Source organism: Grampus griseus (assembly GCF_964374135.1).
Source record: "Grampus griseus genome assembly, chromosome: 2".
Lineage (NCBI taxonomy): Eukaryota > Metazoa > Chordata > Mammalia > Artiodactyla > Delphinidae > Grampus > Grampus griseus.
In genome coordinates this window covers 25,535,318-25,563,196 of record NC_139018.1, presented here as the reverse complement: position 1 = coordinate 25,563,196, position 27,879 = coordinate 25,535,318, and the positions used below count along the sequence as shown (strand labels likewise).

General features: G+C 50.5%; 2 protein-coding genes across 4 annotated transcripts in view; one reads left to right on the top strand and one right to left on the bottom strand.

Moving 5' to 3' along the window:
• Positions 1–5,642, bottom strand: part of POMT2 (protein O-mannosyltransferase 2) — a 45,394-nt gene extending 39,752 nt beyond the window's left edge. The window contains exon 1 of the mRNA XM_082648348.1: positions 5,380–5,642. Within this exon, the coding sequence (XP_082504474.1) occupies positions 5,380–5,627 (248 nt within the window). The 5' untranslated portion in view covers positions 5,628–5,642. The remainder of the gene's footprint in view (positions 1–5,379) is intronic.
• Positions 5,643–5,962: 320 nt separating this feature from the next.
• GSTZ1 (glutathione S-transferase zeta 1) lies at positions 5,963–16,463 on the top strand. 3 transcript variants are annotated; one of them, XM_082648350.1, is made up of 9 exons: positions 5,963–6,126; positions 9,360–9,411; positions 11,236–11,303; positions 11,850–11,930; positions 12,289–12,414; positions 13,418–13,496; positions 14,042–14,094; positions 14,877–14,926; positions 15,696–16,461. In XM_082648350.1, the coding sequence occupies exons 1-9, from the start codon at positions 6,112–6,114 to the stop codon at positions 15,820–15,822; spliced, it is 651 nt and encodes a 216-aa protein (XP_082504476.1). In that variant the 5' UTR covers positions 5,963–6,111; the 3' UTR covers positions 15,823–16,461. The 3 variants fall into 3 exon arrangements, with proteins under 3 accessions (XP_082504476.1, XP_082504475.1, XP_082504477.1); XM_082648349.1 differs by lacking the exon at positions 5,963–6,126 and adding an exon at positions 8,985–9,056; XM_082648351.1 differs by lacking the exon at positions 5,963–6,126 and adding an exon at positions 10,865–10,923 and having other exon boundaries at positions 15,696–16,463.
• The last annotated feature ends 11,416 nt before the right edge of the window (positions 16,464–27,879 follow it).

Genomic DNA, 27,879 nt, shown 5'->3' with positions numbered 1-27,879 from the left:
CCCTGCAATCTGGTGGTGAATGCTCTTGCCCAAGTGGTGGGGAAGGCAGGTAGTAAGACTCCCCCACTGTCCTGCCTATGAATGAGGTTGAGGGGAGAGAGGCAGGATTGAAACAAACAGTCTGCATGCTGCCTTGGTTACTGCCCACGGCCTTCTGGGCAAAAGGAGGAAAGGATATAATCGCAACCCTGGGGCAATAGGCTAAGCAGTCCCAGCCAAAAGGCAAGATGGACGGGCTGATGAACCTAGGAGGTCCCAAGCTTAACGGTGCCAGTGGTGAGGACCTTGCTATTCAACGCAGAACTCTGGGTAAAATGAAAACATTGAAAGGTTCTCGGGTGAGCTGTGTGCTCAAGCCAAAGGTGTGCCTTGCTTAGAGGCTCAGAGCCACTCCGTCCCTCCGTGTCCCGTGATCCCTCCCCCTCTGGCACAATCTCAGCTTCTTTAAAGAGTAAGATGATTACAGGTGGGGCTAAGGCCTCCCTGTCCCTAAAGGGGACTGAAGGCCATACACACCCATCCTAGTGTGGTGGGGAACTCTGGGGAGGAGAGGGACTCAAGCTCAAAGTCCTACTGCATACACGAGCACCCTACTCAATCCCTTGGAGTAAGAGGATTTGCTAGGCGCAGGGATTACCAAAGGTGCCAAGGACTGCAGGGAGGACCATGGCAGTGGGTACAGGGACTGAAAGAAAAAGCCCCTAAGCCCAGGTGCTCACCAGACACAGGAAAGCAGGCTGGGAAGAAGTGGTGCCAAGCCTGCCGAGGGGCTGAAGGAGCAAAAAGGCCTCCTCCTGCGCCCTGCATCCAGCACTCGCCGCACTCGCCACACCTCCCACCTGGGAATGGCATAACCTCTAGCTCCTGATGCAGGCCTATTAGACTTGTTAGTTGAAAGGGGAAAAAGCACCTAAATTCAACTGATAGGGTCTGAGCCAAGTTCCCAGTGGGGAAGGGAAGGGAAAGTGGCTTTGGGTAGGGCCCTTGCAACTACGGTTGTGTCTCCCACTGCTGAAGGCATAGTCGTATTTATCCCATATGTGTCCAAGATTATCCCATTGAGAGACTGCTAATTTAGTGAGAGGTGATCCTGTCCCCTCCCAAGTGGTCCTACAGAAATAATATAAATCACAAGACGAGAAAGGGACATTACAGCTTTAAAGATGGAATTTCAGGGTGGGGGGTTGGGGAGGGGGGCTTGGAGGGCTCCATGACAGCGCCATCTGCTGGACATAGGTACCAAGTACACACCCTTTTAAAGGGGCAACTGTCAACCTACTACTAAGCTCTTGTTGAACTTGAGGGCCTGAACCATGAAGACCTTAGGACTCTTTGGCCTGATACTGTCACTTTGGGGTGGGTCAACTTGAAATCTATGGCTAACGACGGAAGGGCTCAACAAGGCTCGCTGGTGAAATGGAAGTGGTATATTCAAGTGTTGGCCCTAGAGGCATCTTGGTTTTTCAAGAAGAGGTGGCAGCTGCCCCTTTGGAAGAAACTATCTTCCACTCCACCGCCTGAAGCAAAGCCGCTGACTCAGTGGGGTCTTGATTCCCAGAGGTTCCTCCTAATGTTTGTGCCTGGTTCACTGATGGTTAGGCTAAATTAAAAGCAGATGGTGTCCACAGGGCAGTAGCTATCATCCAGCCCCACTGACGTTTCTGGAAGACCGACTGCAATAAGGGTTGATTGGCACAATGCACTGAATTGAAAGTCATCACCCTTGCCTTAGACAATACTCCTAAGAAACAGACAAGTTATATTTTTATTTTCCCTTAGGCTTTTGCCATTGGCCTAACCATCTGGTGTAAGGCTATATACTAAGAAATGTAAAACACCCCTCTTCGGAGCCAAGAACTGTGGAAAAAAATCATGGTTGCCTGCCAATGGGCCAATCTGGATCACTCATGTAGATGCCCCCAGTAAGGGCCAGTATTCTGATAAGACGGATTAGAATCAAGCTGCTGATCAAACCTACACCATCCAGACTGCTGCCATTGCCACCTGCATACGTCAATACACCAGGCATGGAAACACATCTACCACCATGGACTGGGCACAAAGTAAAGGACTAAACGTCTCCAAAGCAGAAGCCATTGCTACATTGTGGTAACTTGTGACTCCTGCCAAAAGTTGGCACGTTTGTCTTGCAGTGAAGGAAGCCACATTGCATGGGGTACTGACGACTCCAAGGAAACTGATTGTACTAGGCCTTTATTCCGCATTCCAGGCTATCACTGGTGCCCCACTGCTGTTGACACCGTTTCGGGTTAGTGCTGATGATGCTGTTCCAGTCCAATCATCTGACTCTAGATATATCACTGCGGCCCTTGAAACGAAACTGTGTTGTGTTTTCAGCTTTCCAAACCATCTACAGTCTGACAATGGTACACCCTTTTTTTTTTTTTTTGCAATGGCTGAATAGCCAAAAATCTGATGACATTCCACACTCCAGGCCATCCACGGGTATCTGATATTGTCAAGCACTGAACAGTCTTCTCAAAAAGATTTCTGAGTCAACTTCCCTCACCTTCCTCCTTGTTCACACACCTTAGGCAAGTAGTTTGGTCACCTAACTAGGTGTTCATCTCCTCTCAGCCACCAACTGGGTAATGATCAGAACAAAAGGGGTGGAAGGTTATAAAAACCCATTTTGAAAATTTGAGATTCTTCCTTGACTATTCCTGGGCTCGACTGGTCTCCCCTAACAGCAATTCTGGATCAGCCTGGGGGTGCAGTTGGGGGTTTATGGGATTCAAACTTAATTCCAGTTCAGTCACTTGGGTTTTCTTGTTGGAGTGACGTGGTTTTAGAGCATAAAGATCACCTGGTTGAGCACACTGCTTGTGAGGTCCCGCTACAGTGGCTCACATGGGCCAAGATGGGAGACATAAGTCTCTGTCAAGTTTCTGACAGTGCCCATGACAGAAAGGTCTGGATATTAGTATGCAATAGTTGGAGTAAAGGTGAAATTACAGGTACTAGAGTGGGACACACTGATTCTATGGCAGTGGGAGGAAACAAACAACCTTTCCACCTGGGGAAGGAACATCTTAGGCCCCTGGAAATGTAAAGAGAAGGGAAACAATTAATGCTCTCTTTGCCTCCTAGGCCCAGCACCCAGCCTGGCAAAATACTAACACAGTTCAACTAAGTCAGTGGCAGCTGTAGCTAGCAATCTGACCTATTGCTGACTCTGTTATTCCACCATGAAATCAGAAAAACTCATGTGGACATGGCCGGTCTTGAACTATCCTCATGTCCCTGACGACATCAACATTAACTCCCAAACATGGACCTCCCTCGCATGTGCGCAAAAACACAGACTGGCACAACCTTCTGTTAGTATGACTGATATAAATTCATAAGCTTCTCCTGACACCCTAGGGACCTTAGGTTATGCCTTGTATAGTGATTGAGGCTGCAGCTACGCAGTGACTCTCGCTGCCCATGGGGCTTAACCAAATCACTGTAATGATGATCTAAATCAAATCTGATGGAAATCCAAATAATATTTAACAAAAAATCCTGAACTGGAGTGATCTGCACCCCTTCAGGTAGTATATTAGAATGCAGGGAAGAATGTGCTGTGGAATGCCTTTCCACTGGGCATGGGAGTTGCTTTTTAAATGGGAGAACTCATTGTAATTATTGGCAGTGACATCAAAAATCAGAGGTCAGTCTAAACATCTGTGTACAGACTATAATGGATAACAGACTGGCCTTAGACTACATCTCAGCTATCTGAAATAAGACTTCCTGGTCCCTCCCCACCCCACTCCAGCATCCCGGAGGGCACAGGTTAACACCACAGGTTGGCCTCATCCTGCTGTTTTGTTTTTTTTTTTTTTTGTGGTACGCGGGCCTCTCACTGTTGTGGCCTCTCCCATTGCGGAGCACAGGCTCCGGACGCGCAGGCTCAGTGGCCATGGCGCACGGGCCCAGCCGCTCCGCGGCATGTGGGATCCTCCCGGACCCGGGCACGAACCCGTGTCCCCTGCATCGGCAGGCGGACTCTCAACCACTGCGCCACCAGGGAAGCCCCACCCTGCTGTTTTGACACCTGGTGAAAGCAGCCTTAAATAAATGTTGTATGAGACAAACTAAATAGACTGGGTCCCTGCCTCGGCCAGGTTAATCAGAGTAGCCAATGGAGTTGCACATTCATGTGAAAATTTGCTAGAAGCCAAGAGAGTGTAATATCAAGGAGTGAGACTGTTGGGAAAGACATTCCTCCATGGGTCTCTTGTACTTCCACACATCTTGCTGGGTATGTGGAGAATGCAGGGCCTTGACTGCACTTTACCTGGGCCATTTCCCAAAGTTGTGTTTGCACCAAGCAGCCTTGAGAGATGAGGCAACATCTCTCTCCAGGGCAAAAAGTACGCTTGCTTTTTGTAAATTCCCCAAGCTTGTTGCTCCTTAGCTGCAAGGCAACGCACAGTGTGTGCAGTCATCCATCTGAGCCCATAGCGTCACCCCGTGGGACTTCGGAGCCATGAGAAACTGAATCCAATATGCCGATGTTCATCCTGCTTCCTTTGCTACGAGTAATAAGTTTTTTGACTCTGACCCAGGAGTCTCACATCTTCCGCCAGCACTCATGAAATAGTAACAAGCTAATTCATTAACTTCCAAGTAGGGTAACCCTGATAGCTTGTTAGCCTGCTTGCTTTTTAGTCAAGGAGTTCCATTTCTAACAACCTCTACACTTTCTCCTCAGTGATACTGAGAAAACATGGTATCACGTCTTGGCCAAACAAATTAACCATTTTCAAACTGTATAAAAATTTTCCTCCGAGCTGGAAACCTTTTAAGCTTTTTTAACGAAATCTGACTCCTGCACCTTAGTCCTACAAAATAAAGCCTTTAAGAAAATACATCCTCACAGGATGACCCCAGACCTGCTTCCTGGGACCCTTGTTATCATCCGTGGGCAAACAGGTTGTTCTGGCTCCCGAGAATGTGGTACTCAGATAGGAATGTTCCCCTCCGTGGAGGTCTAAATCCTGCAGATTAGGAACTCAGGCCTTAGGAAATTCTGTACTAAGAATTTCCAATTCTCCTGGGTCAGTTCAAAGCACCTTTAAAAGCTACCATTTGAGAGCCAGGTGAGACGCTGCAGCATAACCTGCAAGACATGAAGACTGCTTCCTCAGATCCTAAGGAATCCCACTCTCACACACACCGAAGCAAAAAGATTTCTCTCACGGAGACTGCACCTGGGCAGAGGCAACCACCAGAAACCTGTTTCCCCTCCAGCGCGGCCCCGCCCCTCCGCCTGTGAATCCCGCCCTCTCCGTGCCTCCAGACCAATGAGAAGGCGCGCCCCTCCCTCCCAGTTGCCATGGTGCCTGCCCAGTCCCTCCCATCACTCACCAGATGTGCGGCGGCTGGTCCAGACGGTGGAAGCGGGTGGCAAAGGACATCAGCGTCACCAGGGCCAGCAGAGCCCACCGGCCGGGCGCCTCGAAGCGCCGCGAGCTCGGAGCAGGCCGTTTGGGGCTCCGCGTTGTAGCTTCGGTGGCCACGTCCGGGCCCACGGCCCTAGCAGCCTGGGACCCACAGCGGCCCCTCCGGGGACGCAGCTCAGACCCTGCCAGGTCTCCGCCTACGGCCGGCGGCATCCTTCCCCTCCTCAGGATGGTCCTCCGGCCCGCAAGCACGCTGGGTCTTGCGAGCCGCCCCGCCAATAAGTCACCAAGTGGCGGCTCGGGGTGCCCTGGGAAATGTAGTTCCCTGCGCCGGCAGCCGGGGGCCCTGGGAAATGTAGTTCCCTACCCCGGACTCTGGGCTGGAAGGGGAGCGCGGTCGCCGCCCGGGCCGCTAGGAGACGGCTAGTGGCGCAGAGCATGACGTCCGGGCGGGCCGGGGAGAAAGCGGGCTCAAAGAACTGCAATTCCCAGCAGCGCCAGGACTGGGGGCGTGGCGGCAGGGCGGGGCAAGCTAGAAGAGACCTTAAAGCTCATTCTAGTCCAAGCCCTAGCTTTACCGAGACGAAAACGTAAGTTCTGACGTGTCGGGGTCTCACTGGGCCTGAATCATCGACGACTCGGAGAGTCGCAGGCGCGAAGTTTCCTGGCCTGGAAGAGGGGTCGCCCAGAGTGCGAGATGCAAGTGGGGAAGGTCTGTGTCATGCATCCGGGGAGAGAGGCTCTACTTAGAAACAGGGAGAAATCTTGGGGGGCGGGGTCAAAGGTGAGCCGCTCGGCCCCGCCCACAGCTCCTACGGCGACTCCCAGCATGCAATGCGCCGCGCTGGCACCGCTCTGCACCTGCGCGCTACTCGCTGTGGCCTGTGATCCCGAGAGGATTGGGCGCGACGTGCAAGGTCCTCGTGGAGAGTACCCGGCTTGGTTTGGTGGCTGTACCCTTGCTCTTCATCTGTCTGTCCACCCACCCCTAACCCCACTCGACCTGCTAGGGCTTCCAAGCGTCGTCCCTCGTCTCCCTGATCCGCACAGCCCTGCCGGTCGGCCCGGCAGGTCTTAACAGTTAAATGGCCTTTCAGGGTTTTTTGCATTTTGAGAGAGCGCCAGGGGCGAGGGGAAACTGTGGCACTTACAGTCATCATAATCACTTGGGGACCTTATTACCAGTTTTAATTTGTATTTCCCAAGACTAACCCCAGAACCACTGTTATCAATCTCTATTAAAGATTTGGAACAGCTATTGTAGCTCAAAGGAAGGTGGCAGGCCCATCAGGTGGGATATAACATCACTTTTTTTTTTTTTTTTTTTTTGCTGTACGCGGGCCTCTCACTGTTGTGGCCTCTCCCGTTGCGGAGCACAGGCTCCGGGCGCGCAGGCTCAGCGGCCATGGCTCACGGGCCCAGCCGCTCCGCGGCATGTGGGATCTTCCCGGACCGGGGCACGAACCCGTGTCCCCTGCATCGGCAGGCGGACTCTCAACCACTGCGCCACCAGGGAAGCCCTATAGTATCACTTTAACAGTGTATAGCCCTCCCACTCCCAAATAGGAGTTTAGGAGTCTTTCTCGAAAATCATGTGTAAGAGGTGGTTTTAAAATAAAATCTGCTAGAGTGGTGAGAATCCATATTTGAATTAAAAACAATTCCTCCAGGAGTGGTGATGAAACGGATATTTTACTTGGGCTTAAAATTTAGCCCTACAAATGCAAAAAGGAACATGGGATGGTTTATGAAGTTATCATTGGTAAGAGAAAGATCAGAGACCGCCCTCCATTACATCTCCTGATGGCCCATAAGTAAGAAACCTGAGGGCAGGGCATTTACAGTGATTCTGTGGTCACCCTTAGTCTAGGTCAAATGTGTAACATTTAGTAATTAGGTAAGGCATTTCTTTAAGGATTCTAAGCTGATGTCTGCAGCTCTCTAGTGGTTCCATTCTGTTTCAGTGTAGCTGCCTCTTGGCCCCAGGGGCCCCTCCAGCCTAACCAAATAAGGAAAGGGATGCACCCTGGAACAGGGTACATCCAGTTGTAGCCTACGAACTCTTCTCCCTCCAAGAATGCCTGCTGCCTATCACTTGACCTTTGTGCCAGAACTATCTTCACTTTCCCCACAAAAGTTGCCTTCAGAATAGACTGGAACTCCCAGGGTCAGGAACTAACTTGGGAGGGACTGGGTTCCCACTTGTGCCCTTGCCCACGTAGAAGATGGAGTAGAAGATGGAGTTGGTAGTTCAGGGATGATGAAAGCAAGGTCAGGTAGCAGCTTGGTGAGCTGGGGCATACAGAAGGGAGAGCGAACTTGGGTGAAATGTCTGTAGTCAGAGGGATGGTAGACAAGGGTGATCTAAGAAATTCTATTGAGTTCTCCCTCATCCAAAAGGCTACATATGTGTCTGCCAGAAGATTCATGAGTGCTAATTACTGGTAACTCTGTTCTGGGTTCTGCTTTGAAATGCTGGTGACCAAGAAGCACCAGAGAAATTAACTTTGAGTCCCCTAAACTTTAGAGGAGAGGTCACACACCCTGCTGCCTTCAGGGGCCTCAGAGTAACAAAAATGAGAGAAGTGGACCAGGTGGGGGCCATAGCAGATCTGAGAGGGCATGCCCTCTCTAAAAGGGGCCATTAATTGGCTCTGATCAATTTTGCTCCTCAGGAAACTGAGTTCATTATCTCCAGATTTTTTTTTTAATAAAAAACGGACAACAGGATTTGTATATGAAACAATGTGACTTTTAATGTTAGCAATGAATTGAAACATTTTTAAATACAGTATAGACCAAACAGAACACTGTGGGCTGCCAGCTTATGACCTCAGCTTTGGAGTCAGTGGGCATATTCCCCAGCTATTTTTTTTTATAGATTTTTTTTGACGTGTACCATTTTTAAAGTCTTTATTGAATTTATTACAATATTGCTTCTGGGTTTTTCTTTAATGTTTTTTGGTTTTTTGGCTGCAAGGCATGTGGGATCTTAGCTTCCTGACCAGGGGATCAAACCCACACCCCCTGCATTGGAAGGCAAAGTCTTAACCTCTGGACCGCCAGGAAAGTTCCCCCCTCTGAGTCTGGCCTGAGTTTTCCGGATGCTATTTTTATGAGATCAGCTGAGAGTCTGGAGGACTGGTGGGTGGAATGTTGAAAGAGATGGGCACCAAAGTGCAGAAAACTAGATTTCCTGGTCTTTCTGCCACTGTTGGAAGGAAATAAGCTATCATTTTAGGGCAACCCTTCATTTTACAGATGAGGGAGCTGAAGACTAGAGAAGGTAGGGATTTGTCCCCAGTCATGCGGGGCTAGGTCCTGCACTGGGACCAGACTCCCAGTATGCCAGCTCCTAGCCCACTGCACCACATGAACTACTGCTTCAAAACCAGGCCTAGCTGTCTGCCCAGGACACCAGACCTGGCTCCACCAGGAGCATAAAAAGCTTTCCCCAGATTAGAAAGAGATGCCCTTTCTGACCAGAGTCAAAGTTCTCCTGATGCCTGTTTAGACCAGCTTCCCCATTGGCTCATGGGATCCACCCCTTTAGGGTTCCTCCCCCTGCCCCGCAGTTCTGTGGGAGGGGACATTCCCTGAGAGGCCAAGGGTCACCACATCATCATGGCTGAGTCTAGGAAGGTAAGGAGGGCACCTGCAGTCTGGCTGCCCCTTTGGGGGCCCCCTGGACATCAGGAATGCATGACAGCACAGTTTGGAGCTGAGGGACCCCACATGACTCCCCAGGCCTCTAACCCAGAGAGCTCTGAGTCTGGCCTGACTTTTCCAGACGCAGGCCTGAGGGAGGAGGCCTAGCAGGCTGGGAAGAAACAGTGCTGGCTTGGAGACCCCTGGCTGGGAGCTGTTGCCTCCCCTCCAGTGGGCTCCTGGGGCTGAGAACCCACCATGCATGGGTTAACATGCGTCCTCGTCTTCTCTCCTCAGCCCATCCTCTATTCCTACTTCCGAAGCTCCTGCTCATGGAGAGTTCGAATCGGTAAGAGCTGTACCTCCACCGAGAGCTGGAGTGGGGTGGTATGGGGTGGAGGGAGGCCTGGGTGAAAAGCCTCTGTCAGACAGGGCACCAGCCACAGCATCCCCAGTCTCCTGGAGCCCTCAGCCTCGAATGGCACCTCCACCTCGGAAGTCCAACTAGAGGAAGTGGGGAGGGGTGTTTTTCCTCTTGGGCCTGCCACCTCTCCCACTCTGCTCTCCAAAGCCCCTTAGCAACCATGCTTCAGGCAGGCTCACAGAATCCAGAGATCCTTGGTAACTGGCAGGGAACAGCTGGCCTTCCTCAGTTCTTATCTTATTTGATCTGGCAAATTAAACAGAGCTGGCCAGTGTGGACCCCAGAGGCTTCGGGAAGGAGAAACTGGGCCCTCTGGTTTAGTCCTGGTTCGACCCTTCTGTCCCTCAGCTTAAGTCTAGCCCTCGGCCAAGGTCATAGTCGTAGCAGCTCGTACAGAAAGAGAACGGTGCTGAGTGTTTTTGTGTACATGACTCCATTTAAACCTCAACGACCCTGGGAGGGAGGTATTATTATCATCACCATTGTACAGGTGGGAAAACTGGGGCACGGGGACGTTAAGTAACTTGCCCAAGATCATGTAGCTAGTAAGAGGCAGGCCTGGAATCTGAACCAGCTAGCCTAGCTCCAGCTAGTCCATGCTCTTTACTACGCTATGCTGCCTGTCAGATGGGGAAACAGGCACAGAGGCTGACGTTACTTGTCCAGGGCCACACAGCTAGCAAGTGAATGTGATGACATTTAAACCCAGGTAGCCTGCTGCCAGGAGCCTGTTCCTGACTCGGAAGCCATCCTCATGACCCTCCCCCTCCCACAGTCACTTGGTATTTGCTAGAATCAGTAGGCAAGAGCACTGGGGTGCCCGAGGACACATTTCTCCAAGAAGACGGCCTCCCTGGGCCCAGAGCCTCTGCCCTGACGGGGCCAGACCAGCAGCGCGGGCACTGTCTCTGCAGGGCCACCACGCATTGGCCTCCTGCCTGGCCCCGACCACTTCCACTCTCCAGGGTGGAGCTGACCGGCGCTGAGAAGGAGCCCCGCGTCTCCTGGGCTGTCTGCAGGCTGTGACACGTCTTGCGCTCCTCCCCTCGCTCATTTGCCTGATACCGGCCATCGCCATATTTTAAGGCACAAGTGTGCACACTTACACACACAGTCTCCTCCACTAGGGTCGACCGAGTGTTTTGCCCTCACCGTGCTGGGAGGAAAAGATCAAAGGAGATGGAGAGGAAATCCAGCCACTGGGAGTCAGCAGATGTGCTGAGGTCACCAGAGAGCCCTGATGCCTTGGGATCTGTAGTCAACAGCCCTGAGAACAGAGAGAATGGATTAGAAAGGGGTTCTCCTCTAAACAGAACAAGAGTGTCCTCTGCCTGTGTGGGCCCTGCGTAGTCACTGAGCACCTTCCCTTGGCCCGCAGATGACCTTTATGGAGGAGTGATTGCATGTCTCCAACAAATAAGCCCTGCTTGCCACTGGGTAAGGCCCTGCCAGGGGCAGAGATGAAGGGGACATTTCCCTGCTGTCCTCCAGGAGCCCTCAGCGGGCCAGGGCACACACCCTCATAGCACCACCTAGAGGCATGAGAGGTCCGCTGGGGATACAGAGAGTCCAGGGGCAAGAGAGGCAGAGCATCATGGCCCTGGGGTAGGGGAGCGGGTGGTGATCCAGGAAGTTGGGAAGAAGGCGACAGGGCTACCCAGCAGTGTGGAGAAAGAAGCCTCCTTCCCGCTCGTCACCCTGGGAAGTGTGGTCAGAGGCTGTCACTGACTTGTCTGCTGTCTCTCCTAGCTCTGGCCTTGAAAAACATGGACTATGAGACGATAACCATCAACCTCACAAAGGATGGGGGGCAGCAGGTAAGGAGGCTGCCCCCAGGCCACAATGTAGGAGTCAGAGGCCTTGGAGAGGGGCCCGGCAGGGGGTGCAGACTTCTGCAGGCAAGAGATGAGCATGCGCCCTGTGGTCCCCATGGCCAGAGGAGGCTGCTGGCCCTGCCCTGTGGGACAGGGCGGCCAGCTGTGCAGCAAGAGGAGCCATGGGAAGGGCCCAGGTTCCAGGCTCCACACCACAGCCTGGCCTCTCCATGTCTGGCTCCAGAAGTGTGGGTGGTGAGCGGGTCCTCGCCCCATGCCAGGCCCTCTGGATGTGCCTTGGTGACCACATATAAAGTGCAGGGACAAGCACAGAGCCAGGCCACTAGGATGAAACCTGTATCTCAGCAGCCACTGGGGTTCAGGATACTTCACAGATCCCCCAGGTGTCACCCTGGGCCTGGGAGCCAGGGCCTTTCCCAGGGGAGGGAGGTACAGGTGGGCAGTAGGCGAGGGGCTTCCTGCTTGCCAGACTCTGCTTTAGCCAGCTCAGGCCAGGCTGCCCAGTCCACCAGGGCCTTGTCTCCACAGTTCTCTGAAGAATTCCAGGCCCTGAATCCCATGAAGCAGGTGCCAGCCCTGAAGATTGATGGAATCACCATTGGCCAGTCAGTGAGTGGCGGCTTTGGGAGGCCCCTCATGAGCGTGGTGCCCTGAGCAAGAGGACCTCGTAGCTCTTCCTTGCCTGTGTCTGCCCAGGGCACCCAGCTCTCAGCAGGGATGAGTGGGGGAGGGAGGAAGGTTGCTTGCTTGCTTTGGGAAGTGAAGGGAGACTCAAGCATATGGGGGACTAAATTCTGTAGGACAAGGGTCCAAAATGATCTCATCCTCTTGGCTTCACAGGGCTCAAGGGGAGGATGGTAAGGAGGGTAAGAAGGGGGGTGGTGACGATGGTGGTGTTGGAAGTGGGGGAGGAAGAGGAGTTTACAGTCCCCCCATGGTCCCTGCCTCACGGCTCGCCTCCGGACAGCTGGCCATCATTGAGTACCTGGAGGAGACCCGGCCCACGCCGCGACTCCTGCCTCAGGACCCAAAGAAGAGGGCCCACGTGCGCATGATTTCCCACCTCCTGGCCAGCGGCATCCAGCCCCTGCAGGTGCGGCTCCCGTGCGCTTTCTCCCTCACATGCCTCTCACCCTCGCATCCCCACATGCATGCACTCTCCCCTCCGCATGCACGCGCACCCTGGCCAGCCCACCGTGAGGTGCCTTGCGGGGTGGCAGGAGGACAGAGGGGATTCTCAGGGGCTTGGCCCTGGCCCCTGTGGCAGAGGGAGGAGGGAGGCCAGAAAGCATCCACTCCCTGGGACGCCAGCCGCCTTCTGGGAAGCCCCAGGTTTCCAAGGACATGTCCGGAGTTGCCGAGGTGGGGAAAGGGCCAGGTGGCAGGGAGAGGCTGAACAGCACATGTCCCAGCCTCCCGCCTTTAACCAGAGCAGCCTTCCTTTCACCTGTTCTGTGTCATAGATTGGGATTCTCCTAAGATTTTTTTGGTAAGTTTTTACTGGTGAAACAAAAAAGTATTAAAACAATTCATCTGTTTAAAAAAAAAATTCATCTGTGCTAATCCCTGACTTTGCAAGTAAGGAAATAGCCCCAGAAAGGTGGAGTGACTGCAGAGTCACTCTAAGTGTGACAGACCCCCTGACTGTGTATCTGTGGCCCCCCGCCCCATGTCACTTTTTTTTTTTTAACAGAAGAAGTTGAAGCAGAGAGACATCCAAATCTCCTGAAAGCCAATCCTATGTGCCTCCCCCATGCTGCCCTCCCCAACCCTGTGTCACACTCCCTCTCCTCACAAGGGATCATGTCAGGGAGAAGCATTGGATGCAATGGAGAGAGGCCTTGGGTTGTGCCTCCACCCTTACACATCTCTGCCAGAGGGATAGGGGCCACGAGGGCAGCCAGAGAAAGTGGCCTCTGGGATCGTCACCTCCCTTCCACCTCAGGGCCCACAGGGTGGGAGCTCACAGGGTCCAGAGTAGGACAGGTGTACAGCCAGGGACACACGGGAACCAAGCTCACCTGAGGGGACTTGGCTGAGTGCGCGGCTCAGCCTGGCTCCCAAAGCTCATCCCAGAGTTTTCTTGGGCTACACAGAACCTGTCTGTCCTGAAGCAAGTGGGACCGGAGAACCAGCTGACCTGGGCCCAGCAGGCCATCAGTTCTGGCTTTAACGGTGAGTCCTTGCCCCTGTGAGCTGCCCCCTGGTGACCTCTTAGAGAAATGGCCCTCACACCGGGGGCCCTGGCATCTGGCAGCGTCCCGGGCTCTTTGGCCTTGGCAGTGGCATGGATGAGGGTGGGGGGGCAGGGCCGAGGAGGCAGTGGGCTGGGCAGAATCCAACCTGGCCTCAACCCCTGGCACTTCTGGGAACCTCATGCCTGAGGCCTTTTGGAGATGGATGGCCCAACTTCTGCTCCACTGCCCACTCCAGGCAGGAAGCCAGGGCCAGCAAAGTGTCAGCACATCGGTGTGAGAACTGCTGCCTTGGCCAGTGGCAGGCCTTGTCCCCTCAGAGGAGGGAATGGTAGCTGAACTTGTAGAGCGCAGGGAGGCATCATCTTATCCCCATGTGCCCATCACCTCTCTCCAGATCTGACTGCCGTGTTCCCTCTAGCACACGCTCCAGCCTGCCACTCAGATAGCTGCCATGTCATAGCTATGCACCAAGGCCCAGAAAGGCTGCTCTCCCCTTAGACTATTCATGTTGCTTCCCTCCAGCTCTGGAGCAGATCCTGCAGAGCACAGCGGGGAAGTACTGTGTGGGAGATGAGGTAAGCTCTCCCCAGGCCCATGGGGGTGGCCTCCTCCCTCAGGCCTACCTCAGGCTGCCACTGTCTTCCACTTAGACTCAGCTACCTCCCTCCAGCCCAGGGCAGGCACAGCTCAGAGAGCTTCCTGAGGAGGCAGCTGTAGCAAGGGTGGGGAGTCAGCAACCCAAGGTCGTCCTCTCTGCGTTAAGCAGAAGTTAGCTCACGGGGAGCTTCTCAGCCCCTTCCTGGTCAGCTGCCTCAAGAGGAAGTGAGTTTCTCATTGCTGGAGGTATTCAAGTTGAAGACCTCATCTCTGAGATGAGGAGGTGGTCCAGCCATCAGATGAGGGATCAGACTAGGTGATGTCTCCATTCCCTTCCAATGCTAGGATTCTAGGATTCAGGTGCCCTTGACTCCTACAGGCTAAGGCCCTGGCTCTATGGTAATTCTGGTTCCAGAGTCCCCCACCTGCACCCAGAGGCTTTCCCTCCCTGCTGGGAGCCCCCACTAAGTGCCTGTGGTGGCAATTTTGAACAAGCACAGTAACATCCACTAAGGCAATCGAGCCTTCTCTGGCTACCCACAGTTGGTTGTCAGCGCAACTGCACTGTAGCCTGGGAGAAGCGCTTCAGCTGCAGGGACAGACCCAGCCAGCCCGGGGAGATGAGGAGGGGGTGGGGCAGTGGGGGTGGGTAGAAGAGCCAGAAGCAGAGGGGAATGCCAGGGGCCAGCACCCCAGTGCTGTCACCGGTGGGAGTCTGGGGTGCGCACCCTGATGCAAGCCCGCCCGACCCTCTTTGCAGGTGTCCATGGCTGATCTGTGCTTAGCGCCTCAGGTGGCAAATGCTGACAGGTAAGAGACAGCCCTGCCACCCTCCCTCTTCCTCCTGGCTCCTCCCCTCAAAATGCCCAGCTGCCTCCTACAGTCAGGCCCTGACTTCATCGACTGAGGTAGCATCTCACGCAGTCTCTCCCCCACTGCCCCCAGCAGCCACTGTGGCCGTAAGAGACAGGCAGAAGCCGGTGTAACACCCTTCCCATGCCCACTGCAGCCCAGGTGATACCGCATAGCCCCCACTCCTAAGAGGAGGGGTGTCACCTGGTGGACGCCCCTGCAAGAGTCCACTCCAAGAGCCTGCTCTCCCCAGACGTGGTGTTTCTGTGCCCGGCGTGAGCTCTGCCTCTGCTTTGCTCCATCAGCCCTTCAGGAGGGCACGGATGAGAACCTCTCTGTGGAAGGCATCGTGCTGGGCACTGTTAGGGGTATGGAAATGTGTGACACATTCCCTGCGCCTGAGAAGCTTATGACATGGGTGGGGAGATGATCTGTATATAAATGCCCAGCACTGGCCTTACACATAGTAGGTTGTATAGATAGCCATGGCCTGGAACAGGAGCGGTAGGAAACTGAGATGCCAGACGATACTGCACAAGACCGTCCCTCCCCAGAGAGCTACCTGTGAACAAGGACCCCCAACCTGGCAGGGCTGCCTTCCTAGGCCTTCCCTGGCCAGCCCCAGGGACCTCATCCAGCCCCGCCTCTGTGCTTCCCCCATCGCCTGCAGGGCAGTCTCCCTGGGCCCCTGCAGACCTTGGCTCAGGGGGATGTTTCTCTGCCACAGGTTCAAGGTGGATCTCACTCCCTACCCTACCATCAGCCGTATCAACAAGTCACTGCTGGCCTTGGAGGCCTTCCAAGTGTCTCACCCCTGCCGGCAGCCAGATACACCCCCTGAGCTGAGGGCCTAGCTCTCAAACCGCGCCCCACTGGTGCAGGGGCCGGGAGCGGGTGCGGGAGCAGAAGCTGCATGGGCTGAAGAGGCCTGGAAGCCAGCGAGCCTTAACTGGAGAGGTGGAAGACCTGAACTCCTAGCCCTTGAACTTGAACTCTAGGCCCTGGATTTGCCTTCCCACTGAAACTCCTTCTGCCTCAGCCCCTTCATCTGTCACATGCGGGCAGAATGGGGTGGGAGAATGCCGGGAGGCGGGTAGGCAGGAAGTCTTCATGACTGTGTCGCGGGCAGTCATGAAGATGAAGTGAACGTAGACTGAAACGTATGCCGAGTTTACCAGAGAGCCATGAGGAAGTCTGAGCGCCTCTTCCCGTCCCCTCGACTGTACCTGACTCCAAAGAATGCCCACACTGAAATCTGGTAATTAAACTAAAGCCCAGGCCCCCGGGTTGTTCACTTAAAGCTGAGCTGGGTTGCAGAAGGTGAACACTCTTCCTAGCTGGAATCCCTCTGTGTCTGGACCAGGAGAGAAAGCCAGCCAGCCACTTGCCCACTCTGTGGTTGGCCTGGCCCCTGGGACCTAAGGGCAAGGAAGAGAAATAAGCCCAAAAGCCTGCCTGAGAAAATCAGACAAGATCCAGAAGAGAACAGGTATAAGAAGCAGGAAAGAAAGCCTCCTGCGACCAGCTGAGTGCCCAGGCCTGGGAGTAGTGCCGTTGCTCACTTCCATGGCAGTGCTGAGGAGACGCTGGCCCGCTCAGCCCAGTCCCTCATCTTCAGGGGCAGCGTTCTCTGGAGCAGCCTCAGGATTAGGTGCTTAGGATACATCCACGTGTGAGCGGTGCTGGGAGCTGGAGGCAGGCTCCTCCGTGGGCAGTATGAACAGCTACTGACCAAGCTAGCAGGAGGCCAGCCGGGTAACGGCTTACCTTGGGCTGCCCTGGAGGGAGCAGGTCCCCATGCCTGGCAGTGCTCAGCCAGAACCAGGATCACCTCGGGCAGAGATACTGTAGGGAGATGCGGGTCACTTCTGGGAGTGAAACAAGATGACATTTATGTTCCATATGTGAGATTTCATTTCCCTGTGTAGCTGAGGTTTAAACAAAGAATTAAGATAGATGTGTCTGGTCCAAGTGGAAGCCACCTTTCTCGGCCATGAGTCCCTTTTCTTTAGCTCCAATGCCAGGGCACCTAGTTCTCCCCTCTCATCCCGGGCTCCTTAGTGGCCTCTCCTTCTCTCTTGAATGGCCTGGGCTCCAGGCTCTAGAATGACCAAGGTGGGCCACTCTTGTTCCCAAGGTGAGTTTGTCCTGGCAGAGCCCAGAGAGAAGCCCAGGAAGGTAGAGGAGACACAGCAATGGTGAGGGATGCTGTGCCTGCCCTGCTGCCATCTGGACCTTTTCCTCAGATTACTCCAGACCTGCCTGGCTGCATAAGGCTCACCTGGGCTCTCACCAAGAAACCTTGACTTGAGATAAGAGACTAATCTCCTCAGCTCAGGGATCAGTAACCGTCACCTGACTTGGACTTTTGAAATTGAAGGTGATTCAAGCTCCTGTGGATTTTAAAGAGAAAATGAACTCAGGGGAAAGGAGGGAAGCCCATACTTCAGGCTGTGCTCCTACAGCTCCCACGGCAGTGTGCTCCCTGGCCCTGGAGAGACATGGGCCCAGCCAGGAGCAGCGGGCAAGCTGCAGGGCTAGCCTTGGCCAAACGGGGCGCTGCCACCACTCGCCCAGATTAAGGAGGCAGCTGGCTCTACCTGTCACTAACAGGTGCCTTTGGGAGCCCAAATAATCCAAAACAACTTCCAGTAGTGCTGAGGTTACCAGGTTCCCCTACTCCTCCCTCCTCCCAGTCTCGTTTCCAGGCAACAGAGGAGCACAGAGACTTCTGGGAAGTACAGGCAGTAGATAGAATCCACATCTAGGACAAGGTACAGGCGCAGAGACAACCTGAGACCACTCCCCAGCCCTGAATGGTTCTATGGGGAACTAGGTATAGTTCCCCATAATGAGCGGGCGGACTGGGGTTCTTCCTAGAAGGAAACCATCTGGTGGCTGTCCTGCTCCAGCTGCTAATGCACGTTCCACTTCCCCCCACTCAGCATGCAGCGAGCCCTGCCAGGGGACTCCCCGCGCTGGGAGCTGGCGGGTGTGGCTGTGTGACTGGGGATATGGCAGACATGGCCCCTGCTCTTACTGAGCTTATGTCCCTCCACTTATTCCTGGAAATTTAACTGGCCGTCTCTATCTCCACCCCTCAACATCATGGGCCTGTTGCCTATCTGCTTGTCTGTCTGATATTAATTTGGTTAACCTGAGGCTCCATCAGCCATCCTAAAACTGGTGGCCAAAGCTGAGTTGGCCACCTTAAAATTTAGATTTTAAGGAAATCTAAATCAAGTAAAGAGGCGATACAGCGTCTGTTATCAAGCACTTATAAAAACCATCCTCATTTAATGCACAAAACTCATTTTAATATTTTTCTCATAGTTCTGGTCCTCTAGTTCAACAGGAGTTTTGTGATACGTGTCCGAGTGTGAGGTGAAAACCAGCCATGGGTAGGGGAGGGGAGGGATCAAATGCTGTGGGTTTTCCTCTGGGCTCAGTGAGATCCTTGGGAGTCCATGACTTTTCTGAGGCCCTCCTTTATCATCTGGTTTTCTCCAAACCCAGACAAACCTGTCCTTCCTCACAAAAACAGATGTGTCTAAGCCAAAGAAACTCACTCCAGGCTCCTCTGAGCTGCCTCACCTGGGAAGTGCTGGGTTCTTCAAGTGTCCCCACATCCATGACCTGAGCCACCCAGAGACACGGCTGACTAACCTTGGTGGTTCTCAGCTGTAGGAGAACTATAGCCCTTCTCCTTGTTCAATGATGTCTCAAGGACTTCACAAAGGAGTCCTTCTCCTTTGTGAAGGAGATTTTTGTATTTTAAAGCTAGAACCATGGGAATTCCCTGGCGGTCCAGCAGTTAGGACACCATGCTTCCACTGCAGGGGGCCCGGGTGATGCCTGGTTGGGAAACTAGGACCCCGCCATGCGGTTCGATCAAAAAAAAAAAAAAAAAAAAAGCTAGAACCTAAGCCATAGAGCTCTCCACACAGTGTGTAGCAACACAAGCCGGTCTCCAGGCCAGGGCTGGGAGCCAGCCTTGCTGACTTCTTCACCTGGAGCCAAGGAGAAGACTAACGCAGGACCAACTCAGCTCCCAAGGGCCTGCCGGAACTTTCTGGAGTCTCCTGTGGCCTTTGGGGGCTGGGGCTGTAGAGGTGAGGGGACCTGGGGGGATGGATTCAGAAGGGCTGCCAAGAGAAGGCAGGCCCAGGGGAGCCACCGGCTCAGGACCCCCTGAGGGATGGGAAGGACTGGGGGGGGCGGGGGGGCAGTGGGATGAGTAGAGTTGAGGCCTCACTGAATGACCACAGCATGAGAAAGAAGAGCCTCTGTGGATTTCTGGGCCTGCAGTTTTATGTCAGAGAGGCTATCACATGTTCCAGGCCCGGGGCCTCCGTGGGGTCCAGGTCATCAACATGCGTAGCTGCCCTGCTGCTCAGTAACGTGGATTTGGCCGACTGTAGCCCCTGCCCTTAGGGAACCATCCTCCCAGGACCTGGGACTGGATACACGGGAGAGAAGAGAAGCCTCTTCTCTATTCCCAGAGGAACTTAGCTGTGCTTTGAGGAGTAAGAGAATGCAGCGTTACTAAGCCTTCTTCCCTGCGTGAGAGCAGAGCTCCCTCAAGCTCCTCTAGGGCTACACTCCTGACCTCTCTTGCCCCAGTACCAAGCAAGATGACTAGCCCTGCTCCATGAATGCATGTGAAACTGAGAGATATCCTTCCCGTACAACCGTGGCTGGCTACCCCCTCCCTCCCTGAATGTCTCTCTCCTCTTTCAGGGCCCTGGAAGATCATGAAGGAGCAAATATTTCCCCAAGTGCATAGACTTTTCTCTAGAGGTCAGACAATGGCTCCAAGGCTTAGCAATAATTAAGCTTCTATAAAGGGTTTTTAAAAACTACCCCCCTGCAATTCCCTCAAGTCTGCAAATAAATTCTTATTTTGGGGGGTCAGATGTATCTCTCAAACCAAAAACCATCACCTATTCAGAGGATGTTTTCCAGGAGGGGTTTCTCCCCAAAGGCTGACTGAATGGTGAAAGTCAGGTCCTTCTTCATTTCCACATCAGTTGTTAGATCTGTGAAGAACGATCCACAGACACCTGATCTTGGGACGCCAGGGACCGCAGGGAGATCTGATCTGCCATCTTCCCGCAGTGGGCGTGGCCACAGCGGATGAAGAACAGACGTTGGAGTGGCCTGATGCTGGTAATTAGATGTGGAGGATCTTCCAACTCTACGGAAGTAGTAAGTCCTGGCAAATAGTTTAGAAGGATGAAAGCAGGAAGGGGGTGCTGCCAGGAAATATTTGAGAACAAAGTTAAATACATACGATTTTATTCCAAAGCAATTTTATATAACCATTAAGGAAAGTAGTAAACTTACTGGACAAGCAGGTGGTGGACAGTACCTGGACACATATTCATAAGATAAGTACTCACTCTACTGGCTCCTCCTAACTTTTAAAGATAACCTTTTTAGCTCTTGATTCCAAGGTCGTAAGCAGGTGTCATCCCATCTGGGCGAATACCTGAACTAAGATGGCTGCTGAGTGTAGCCAGAACCTCATGGGCTAAGGAACATCAGGCTGGATGTCAAGGCTGCAATGTGTGGCCTGCACAAATTTATATGATCCTGAACTATGTCAGGGTCAGTGACACGGCAGATATGAGTGCCTTGAAAAGTTAGCAATAGTCTCCAGTATGTTCTGTGCCAGCAGTGACACACTACCTTTGGCTCACCCAAACACAAGGCATTAAAGGTCCCCAGCTATGTGTAGTCTGCCTGGGCTTTTCATTGTTGCTTGTGGTGTAGTTTGGTGGGAAGAGTATACTCATTTAACTCACAATTAGTTCAGATCTCTTCCTCCTTTATACATCAGCCTCTAAAATATGTGGCAAAGGAAAGCAGGGAAAGATCTAACAGGCTCATCTTAGACCACAGATATCGCCGAAGAAAATATTTAAATGGCACCCCTCTCTGCTCAGATGTGAGTCCTTCCTGTTCTGTAATAGGCACCAACGATGTGCAGAGGCAACATTTTGAGGGATGTCAAAGATATCTTATGGTGTCATTTCTGTAAATGAAAGTAGGCTGGATTAATATCACCTAGACTATGTTAAATGATTACCGTGGTGTCCAAACTACTAATTCCAAATTTGAAAGAGTAAGTCAGTAAACTGGAAAATGAACATCACTGGGGACCAAATACTAACAAAACTCAGTAATATTCTATTAAGTAATCATTACTCTAAACCCAGTTTTTCTGCCCTTGGGCCAAACCCAGATCCCAGTTCATACTCAGCCATAAATTTAAATGCAGATGAAAGATCTATCATTAATCTCATTCTCCATTTTTCTTAATTTTTCTAATAATAGATTATAAAATAACTGGTATAGATTTAAAGAATACTTTTCTTAAGATGCAGACGAGAGATGAATAAAAAAATTTTAACTCTAAGTCACGTTCATTAAGATATAACTCAAGGGCTTCCCTGGTGGCGCAGTGGTTGAGAGTCCGCCTGCCGATGCAGGAGACACGGGTTCGTGCCCCAGTCCGGGAAGATCCCACATGCCGCGGAGCGGCTGCATCCGTGAGCCATGGCCGCTGAGCCTGCGCGTCCAGAGCCTGTTGCTCCGCAACGGGAGAGGCCACAACAGTGAGAGTCCCGCGTACCGCAAAAAAAAAAAAAAAAAAAAAAAAAAAAGATATAACTCAAATGTTTCAGGTGAATAGTGAAAAAGTTTATTTATGACAGATTTCAAAATTCGGAAGAGAAGACAAAGAATGCACAAAAGCATCACGAAACTGTTACATAATATAAAACACAAGAACTGAGCTATTTCAGGAACCATAGCTCAGTATCATCTATGTATCTCAGCAACACATTCAGTGCCACAGGGTGGTAAAAATATGGTGTTTTAAAGGAAAAACCACTCAGCAGGACATAACAAATAACAATTTCGGTAAGAGCTCTTAGAAATCATAGGAGATGCTGACAGCATTCCTCATGATAGGGTACATGTAAAACAAGTTGACCTCAATAAACGATCGCTTGGGATACTTTGATTTTAAAGAAAAGACTGTGACACTGTTTCCCTTCCAGACCCCTTTTTGTAACGTCAGCATCAGTGCACGATACAGAACGATAAGGAAAGAATGCCATTGTGGTTGCCAGTTGCTTAAATATTTACCAAGAAAGCGTGATCATCTTTCAATCAACTGATAGATCTCAGTGCATGGCACCAAAGCAGGCCTTTCAGAAACATAAGCTAAATGGCATAAAGTAGTTTAGGAAAATCCTTGCCCAAAGTCTGGCTTCCTTATAATCCATCACTTTAATTACAAAGCAGCTTTCTTCTGGGGATTTCAAACACTTCCCATTATTAAGGGAAATGGGTGCACCAGATTCATGGGTTACTGGATCGCTTTCTCCAGACTCTACTTGCTCTTGAACATGGCTAAATGGAAATAATTCAACTTGATTAAATAAAAACAAATCCATTTATGGGACAATAATCTCAGAAAGGGCTGCTAGTGTTTTTAATACAGAATTTCTTAGTAAAATGTACTGCTTAGGACATGAGAGAAGGAATTAGGATAATGTTTTCCAGATGATTCTTGCCTGAACCTGAAAACCAACAATAACAGTCACTTACAGGTAACATTACAGATGAGGCATTTCAAACCTGAGTGAGAGAAAGAGTTCAGGAAGAGAGCTCCTTTACATGACGGTGAGTTAAGGGCTCTTCTGTAATCCCATATACTATAATATTTCAAACCAAAACTTAACAATTGTTCATGACCCTATATCAGAACATTTAGAAAATACATTTTGTCCCCTGGAAATCATTTCACATATATTATTTTATCCCTAGATAAGTCAAAACTATCTGCTTAAAATGACAGAAAACTGTGGAATTTAATTTTGAAAAAGTCTGTATCTCTAGACTTCTGGGGCACCTTTTCCTTATCTCTTAAGAGTGAAGAACAGCCATGAAATGAACTCTGGTCCACATGCCTGGGGGACTAAAGACATCAGATCATGAGTTCAAACCAGTGACTGGGACTACAAATAATTTCAAAGCCAGAGTCTTGTGCCTTTGGACTTAGTTTTTGAGGGACTGACTGTAAATGAACCCCACTATCAAGGCTTTAGGCAATTAATTGGGTTTTCCCAGGTTGGTGATAAGACTTTTAAATAGGAGGAGTTTTGTTTGGCCTTCTTGGTTCCAGCAGGGACATGCAACACCCCAGAGGGAGCGGTGATTTCTGAAATCTGGCCACGCAATACTTAGCAAAGGTTCTCTCACCCTTTGGGTCCCAAATCCTACCCTAACCTCACTACCTAAATAACTGGGTAGATGTCAAAGGAATGCCCACAGGTGCTGGACTGGTTGGACAGAGCAAAGGGGCAACACTGACCATAACCAGGTACCAAGAGAGCCAAAGCAGCTCTTGCCGGGGTGTCTCCACCCATTCCCAGAAAAGAGACCACCAGGAACCAACTCCCAGAAGGTTCTCCTTTGCAGAAAGCCAGAGTCACTGCCCACAGAAGACTGGTTCCTTCAGTGGGCTCTGAAGCCAGACTCTGAGAACCTGCAGAGCTCACGCTCACTCTGAGATTCCACTCACAGCCGGTGACAGAATCTACTTCCCGTAGATGGAGGCCTTGCTCTGTTTCTTAGCCAACTCAATTAATTTGTCGTCCTCATCAGCATAGCATTATCACATCCTCTGCACTCACCTGGTAAAGTTAATAAGCGTTCCAACCACACAGTCATACACGAGTTACCCAGCTACCCCAATGTGGGACTATAAGTCATAATCCCTCCTCAGCCCTACTTCCAACCTAGGTTGATCGCCTTTATCTACTCATGTTATTATTTAATTCTGATTAACCGGTAAACTGAGGCCTTAGATACCATGCTGCCAGTGCTAAACAATACTATAAATGAGAGAAGTGGAGGGGGGCCTCGTCCCTCTCTTCACCTCTCAGCTGTGTGGAAATGAAGGCCTAGGGACAGGATCCCATGTGCATGAAAATTGGGACTTTGGCCATAGGAATATTCATCATCTACTGGATTGCTGGAGAGCACCCAACTTGTGACTGGCTTTAGACACCTGTTCCCTATTGACTCCCTGAAGAATCAGGCATCATGGCTCCGTGGGCACAATCAAATACGATGAATACAATGACTTGCTCTCTAAGGAGCATAAATCCCTTAACAAGCTACCCCTCACAACAACAAAAAATGAAATCACCTTCCTTCAGACAGAAACTCACTTTCCCTTTTCAACCACTGAGATTCTACATGGATGGTGCTCTTTCCTTTTCTAGCAAATTCAGGTTTCTAAAAGGTCTACACTTTTGGCCAGGTGGAGAGATTAGTTAAAGTGGTTGATTTGGACCTTTTAGACCCGGGAGAAATTCTAAATGGAAGCTCTAAAAGGAAGGACAAACTGTGTCTGTTTGGTTGGTCCCATTGCCTGCTGTGTGTATGACTGTCCCACACAGATTAAAGAAGATGGCGATTCCTACACCTCACAGGAAGTCAGCCTACAGAGGGCAGAGCTTGTTCACAAACACACTCTTGTGGCTTGAGGCTCTTCTGGGATGTTGGTCAAAATTAACCTGTGTCATCCCTTTTTAGCCATAGTCAAAACCAACTGAGGCTCCAGTGACACAGCTGGAACTCCTCCTAGCCACTTTCTAAACTCACCATCTTTTTTCATGGCACTGGACTCACAAGTCTCAGAGAATATAGAGATGAAATCAATCTTCAGGTCAGGATTACACTTAGCAGAGGAGACCTACTGAAAAATATTTCTAAAGTCGATCCTGTTGGAAAAGACAGGTAGGTTTGGGATTTCTCCAACAAGCACAGTGAGAACCAGTGAGGCTTCTGGCTTAAAGAACAATTCCAACGGATGAAATGCAAACTAAAGAACTACACAAAATCAGGATATGCGCAGAATTCTGGGATACATTTGATAGCTTTTCTCTCTTCCTCTCATTGTTTTCATTCCTTACTATCAATATAAAAAGTCAGTTCACAAGCTGCATGAACTGTTTCACTCTTGCCCCTTCCTCTAAAACAATAGCCTTTTGTGTAAATATTAGGGTCACTCAGCTCTGTACCTTAGAACCTTATACTTTGGGGTTAAAAGGCAACCTTTTGCAGAAAAGCAGTCTTAAAATAAATACAAAAATACAGACTTTAGCGTTTGGGCTTCACCTAATTCTTTCAAAGAGGGACTGGATAGGGCTCATCAAAAACATGCAAACATGTATTTTCTCTAAATGATGTTTTACAACAATATCTAAACCCAGTGATCAAGATAAGACAGTGAGCTTTCAGGTTTAACTCTTCCATATACATATTATAAGGGATAATATATACTTTTTAAAAGTCTAAGGTTTTCTTTCCTAAATAACAGATAAAAATATTTTTAAAGTGCATGAATCAATTAAGAAAAAAATAACTAAGAATGGCCTAATTTCAAGTTGCTACCTACTTCCCTTTTAAACCTACATATTATCTGAGGATTGAGTTTTAATTTCAGAGTCCTGAGGATGTGTTGGAAAGCAACAGAGACTAGAATAAAGTCCTTCCAGAGCAGTTTCACAATTACCTTCACTCTGACATGCCAGGTAGAGAAGAAAACATTAGAAATTATAGCCTGAGGGAGAGAGGAAATACAGCATGAATTTTGAAAGATGGAGACCAAGAAACATTTTTATGAGGACCACCTCCCCAGGTAACTGGCATTGAATGAAATAATTTTGCTAATAAACCAGGAGCTCTCTGACATAGGAGAGCTTATGTCTGTGCAGGGAACATACTCTATTGAATACCTGTCAAAAGGAACAGAATGGCAGAATCATCTTTGTTTAAAAATTAGCAGTTTATAATTTTAACATCTATGTGCTGGATATACATAAGGGTGCTTACTATAGACTTCTTTTAAAATTTTTTTTAAACATGCTTTTTTTAAAAAAAATTTATCTTATTTATTTTTGGCTGTGTTGTGTCTTCATTGTTGTGCACGGGCTTTCTCTAGTTGCAGAGAGTGGGGGCTACTCTTTGTTGCGGTGCGTGGGCTTCTCATTGCGGTGGCTTCTCTTGTTGCGGAGCATGGTCTCTAGGCACGCAGGCTTCAGTAGTTGTGGCTCGCAGGCTCTAGAGCGCAGGCTCAGCAGTTGTGGCGCACGGGCTTAGTTGCTCCACGGCATGTGGGATCTTCCCGGACCAGGGTTCGAACCTGTGTCTCCTGCATTGGCAGGCGGATTCTTTTTTTGTTTTTTTTTTGCAGTACGCGGGCCTCTCACTGTTGTGGCCTCTCCCGTTGCGGAGCACAGGCTCCGGACGCGCAGGCTCAGCGGCCATGGCTCACGGGCCCAGCTGCTCCGCGGCATGTGGGATCTTCTTGGACCGGGGCACGAACCCGTGTCCCCTGCATCGGCAGGCGGACTCTCAACCACTGCACCACCAGGGAAGCCCGGCAGGCGGATTCTTAACCACTGCGCCACCAGGGAAGCCCTCTTTTAAATTTTGTTTGCTGAAAATTTTTTAAAGTAAAATGTTGGGAAAAATTAATACTCTAAACTTTCTAAAAGCCCCGTCTCTCAACAAAGTAGCAAAACTAAACAAACTGAAGAAACTTAAGAACTCAGCCACTCTGTGGAGAGACTTCCAGGCTCTCTCCTACTGTGAAGTACCTTCTTTCCATTGTATGTTAATACTTATTTATCCTCTAAAGAAGACGGTGAAGGTGAAAGCAATGATTTTCATTTGATTGTTTGGTTCTGTAAACTCAGATAGGGAGAGACTAAGGAAGTGACTACCTCTTAGGGTCTGGTGGACTATGAAATTCTCAGTAATTACCTGTGTTTGTTAAGTAATATTTTGTCCCTAAAGTTCACTAATTTCAGATACTTAATATAGGATAGTGAATTAATTGGATGGTGAATTAATTTACCTATTTTTTGTGAATGGATCAAAGAAGCACTGACTTGTTAATGACACACCAGTACAGAATGAAATGTAACAATGTCCAGGACTTCAAAAGGGACCAGACAATGAGAGGCACACAGAGGCGATGGGAACAAGTCCCTCAGCCTTCCTTGATGCAACAGAACTAGGATTCCAAAGAAAGTAAGTACAGGCTCTGATGGCAAAAATAAACAACAATAAATGTTATCCCAGGGAGCTTCCAATGGCCTGACAGCTCCATTTTAAGAGAATGTCAGAAGTCAATAATAAGCAGGAAAAATAAGCCAGGCTTTAGCTGACTGGAGAACAGCTCAGTAGAAAATTATTTTATAAAGATTCTACTCAATTAGCTAAGGCGTGATTCAACTTCAGTGATGAAAAGAGCAGTCATACAGTTACCAGATGGGATGACGCAGAGCAAGTTTGCTTTCACTGCCCAAATAGGCAGTCACTAAAATAATTTCTAACTTCTTACAAGGTATATAAATTTGGGCCAGTATAATCCTCTATAAAATGCACTCAAATATAAAATAATGGAGGTATGAGGCTGCTCAGAGGAGGCGGATGCTATGGTGGTCCACAGCATCCTCTCCTACTTGGGGCTTTGCCCCCAGAGGAACAGAAGGTGCGGCTGTATCACCCTTTGTTCATAACGTAGGTGCCACTACAGACCTATTGTGAGAAGCCCTGTTCTTTGAGTTTCTGCTTCTGTGCAGAGGGAAAACTTGGTGTGAGGCACCCACACAAGGAATGAATGAGCTAAAGGAAACATCGTGAAGAAGCTGACTCCTCAGAGCAGGCAAAGGACTTTGAAGTCCTAGAATCACAGGCTGCCTCTGGTTGGCTAGTCAAGTCCTCTGCACAATCTGGGGCAAATGGGCAGATTCCCTCACAATCTAGAATTCCTAACAGGGAGCGCTGGGGTAAGCTGGCGTAATCCATCCATCTGAGAA

Excerpts from the sequence above, each read along its gene's own strand:
- GSTZ1 (XM_082648349.1), top strand. Across the intron at positions 11,304-11,849 it reads CAAAGGATGGGGGGCAGCAG|TTCTCTGAAGAATTCCAGGC; the intron begins GTAAGGAGGCTG and ends TTGTCTCCACAG. Across the intron at positions 13,497-14,041 it reads CATCAGTTCTGGCTTTAACG|CTCTGGAGCAGATCCTGCAG; the intron begins GTGAGTCCTTGC and ends GCTTCCCTCCAG.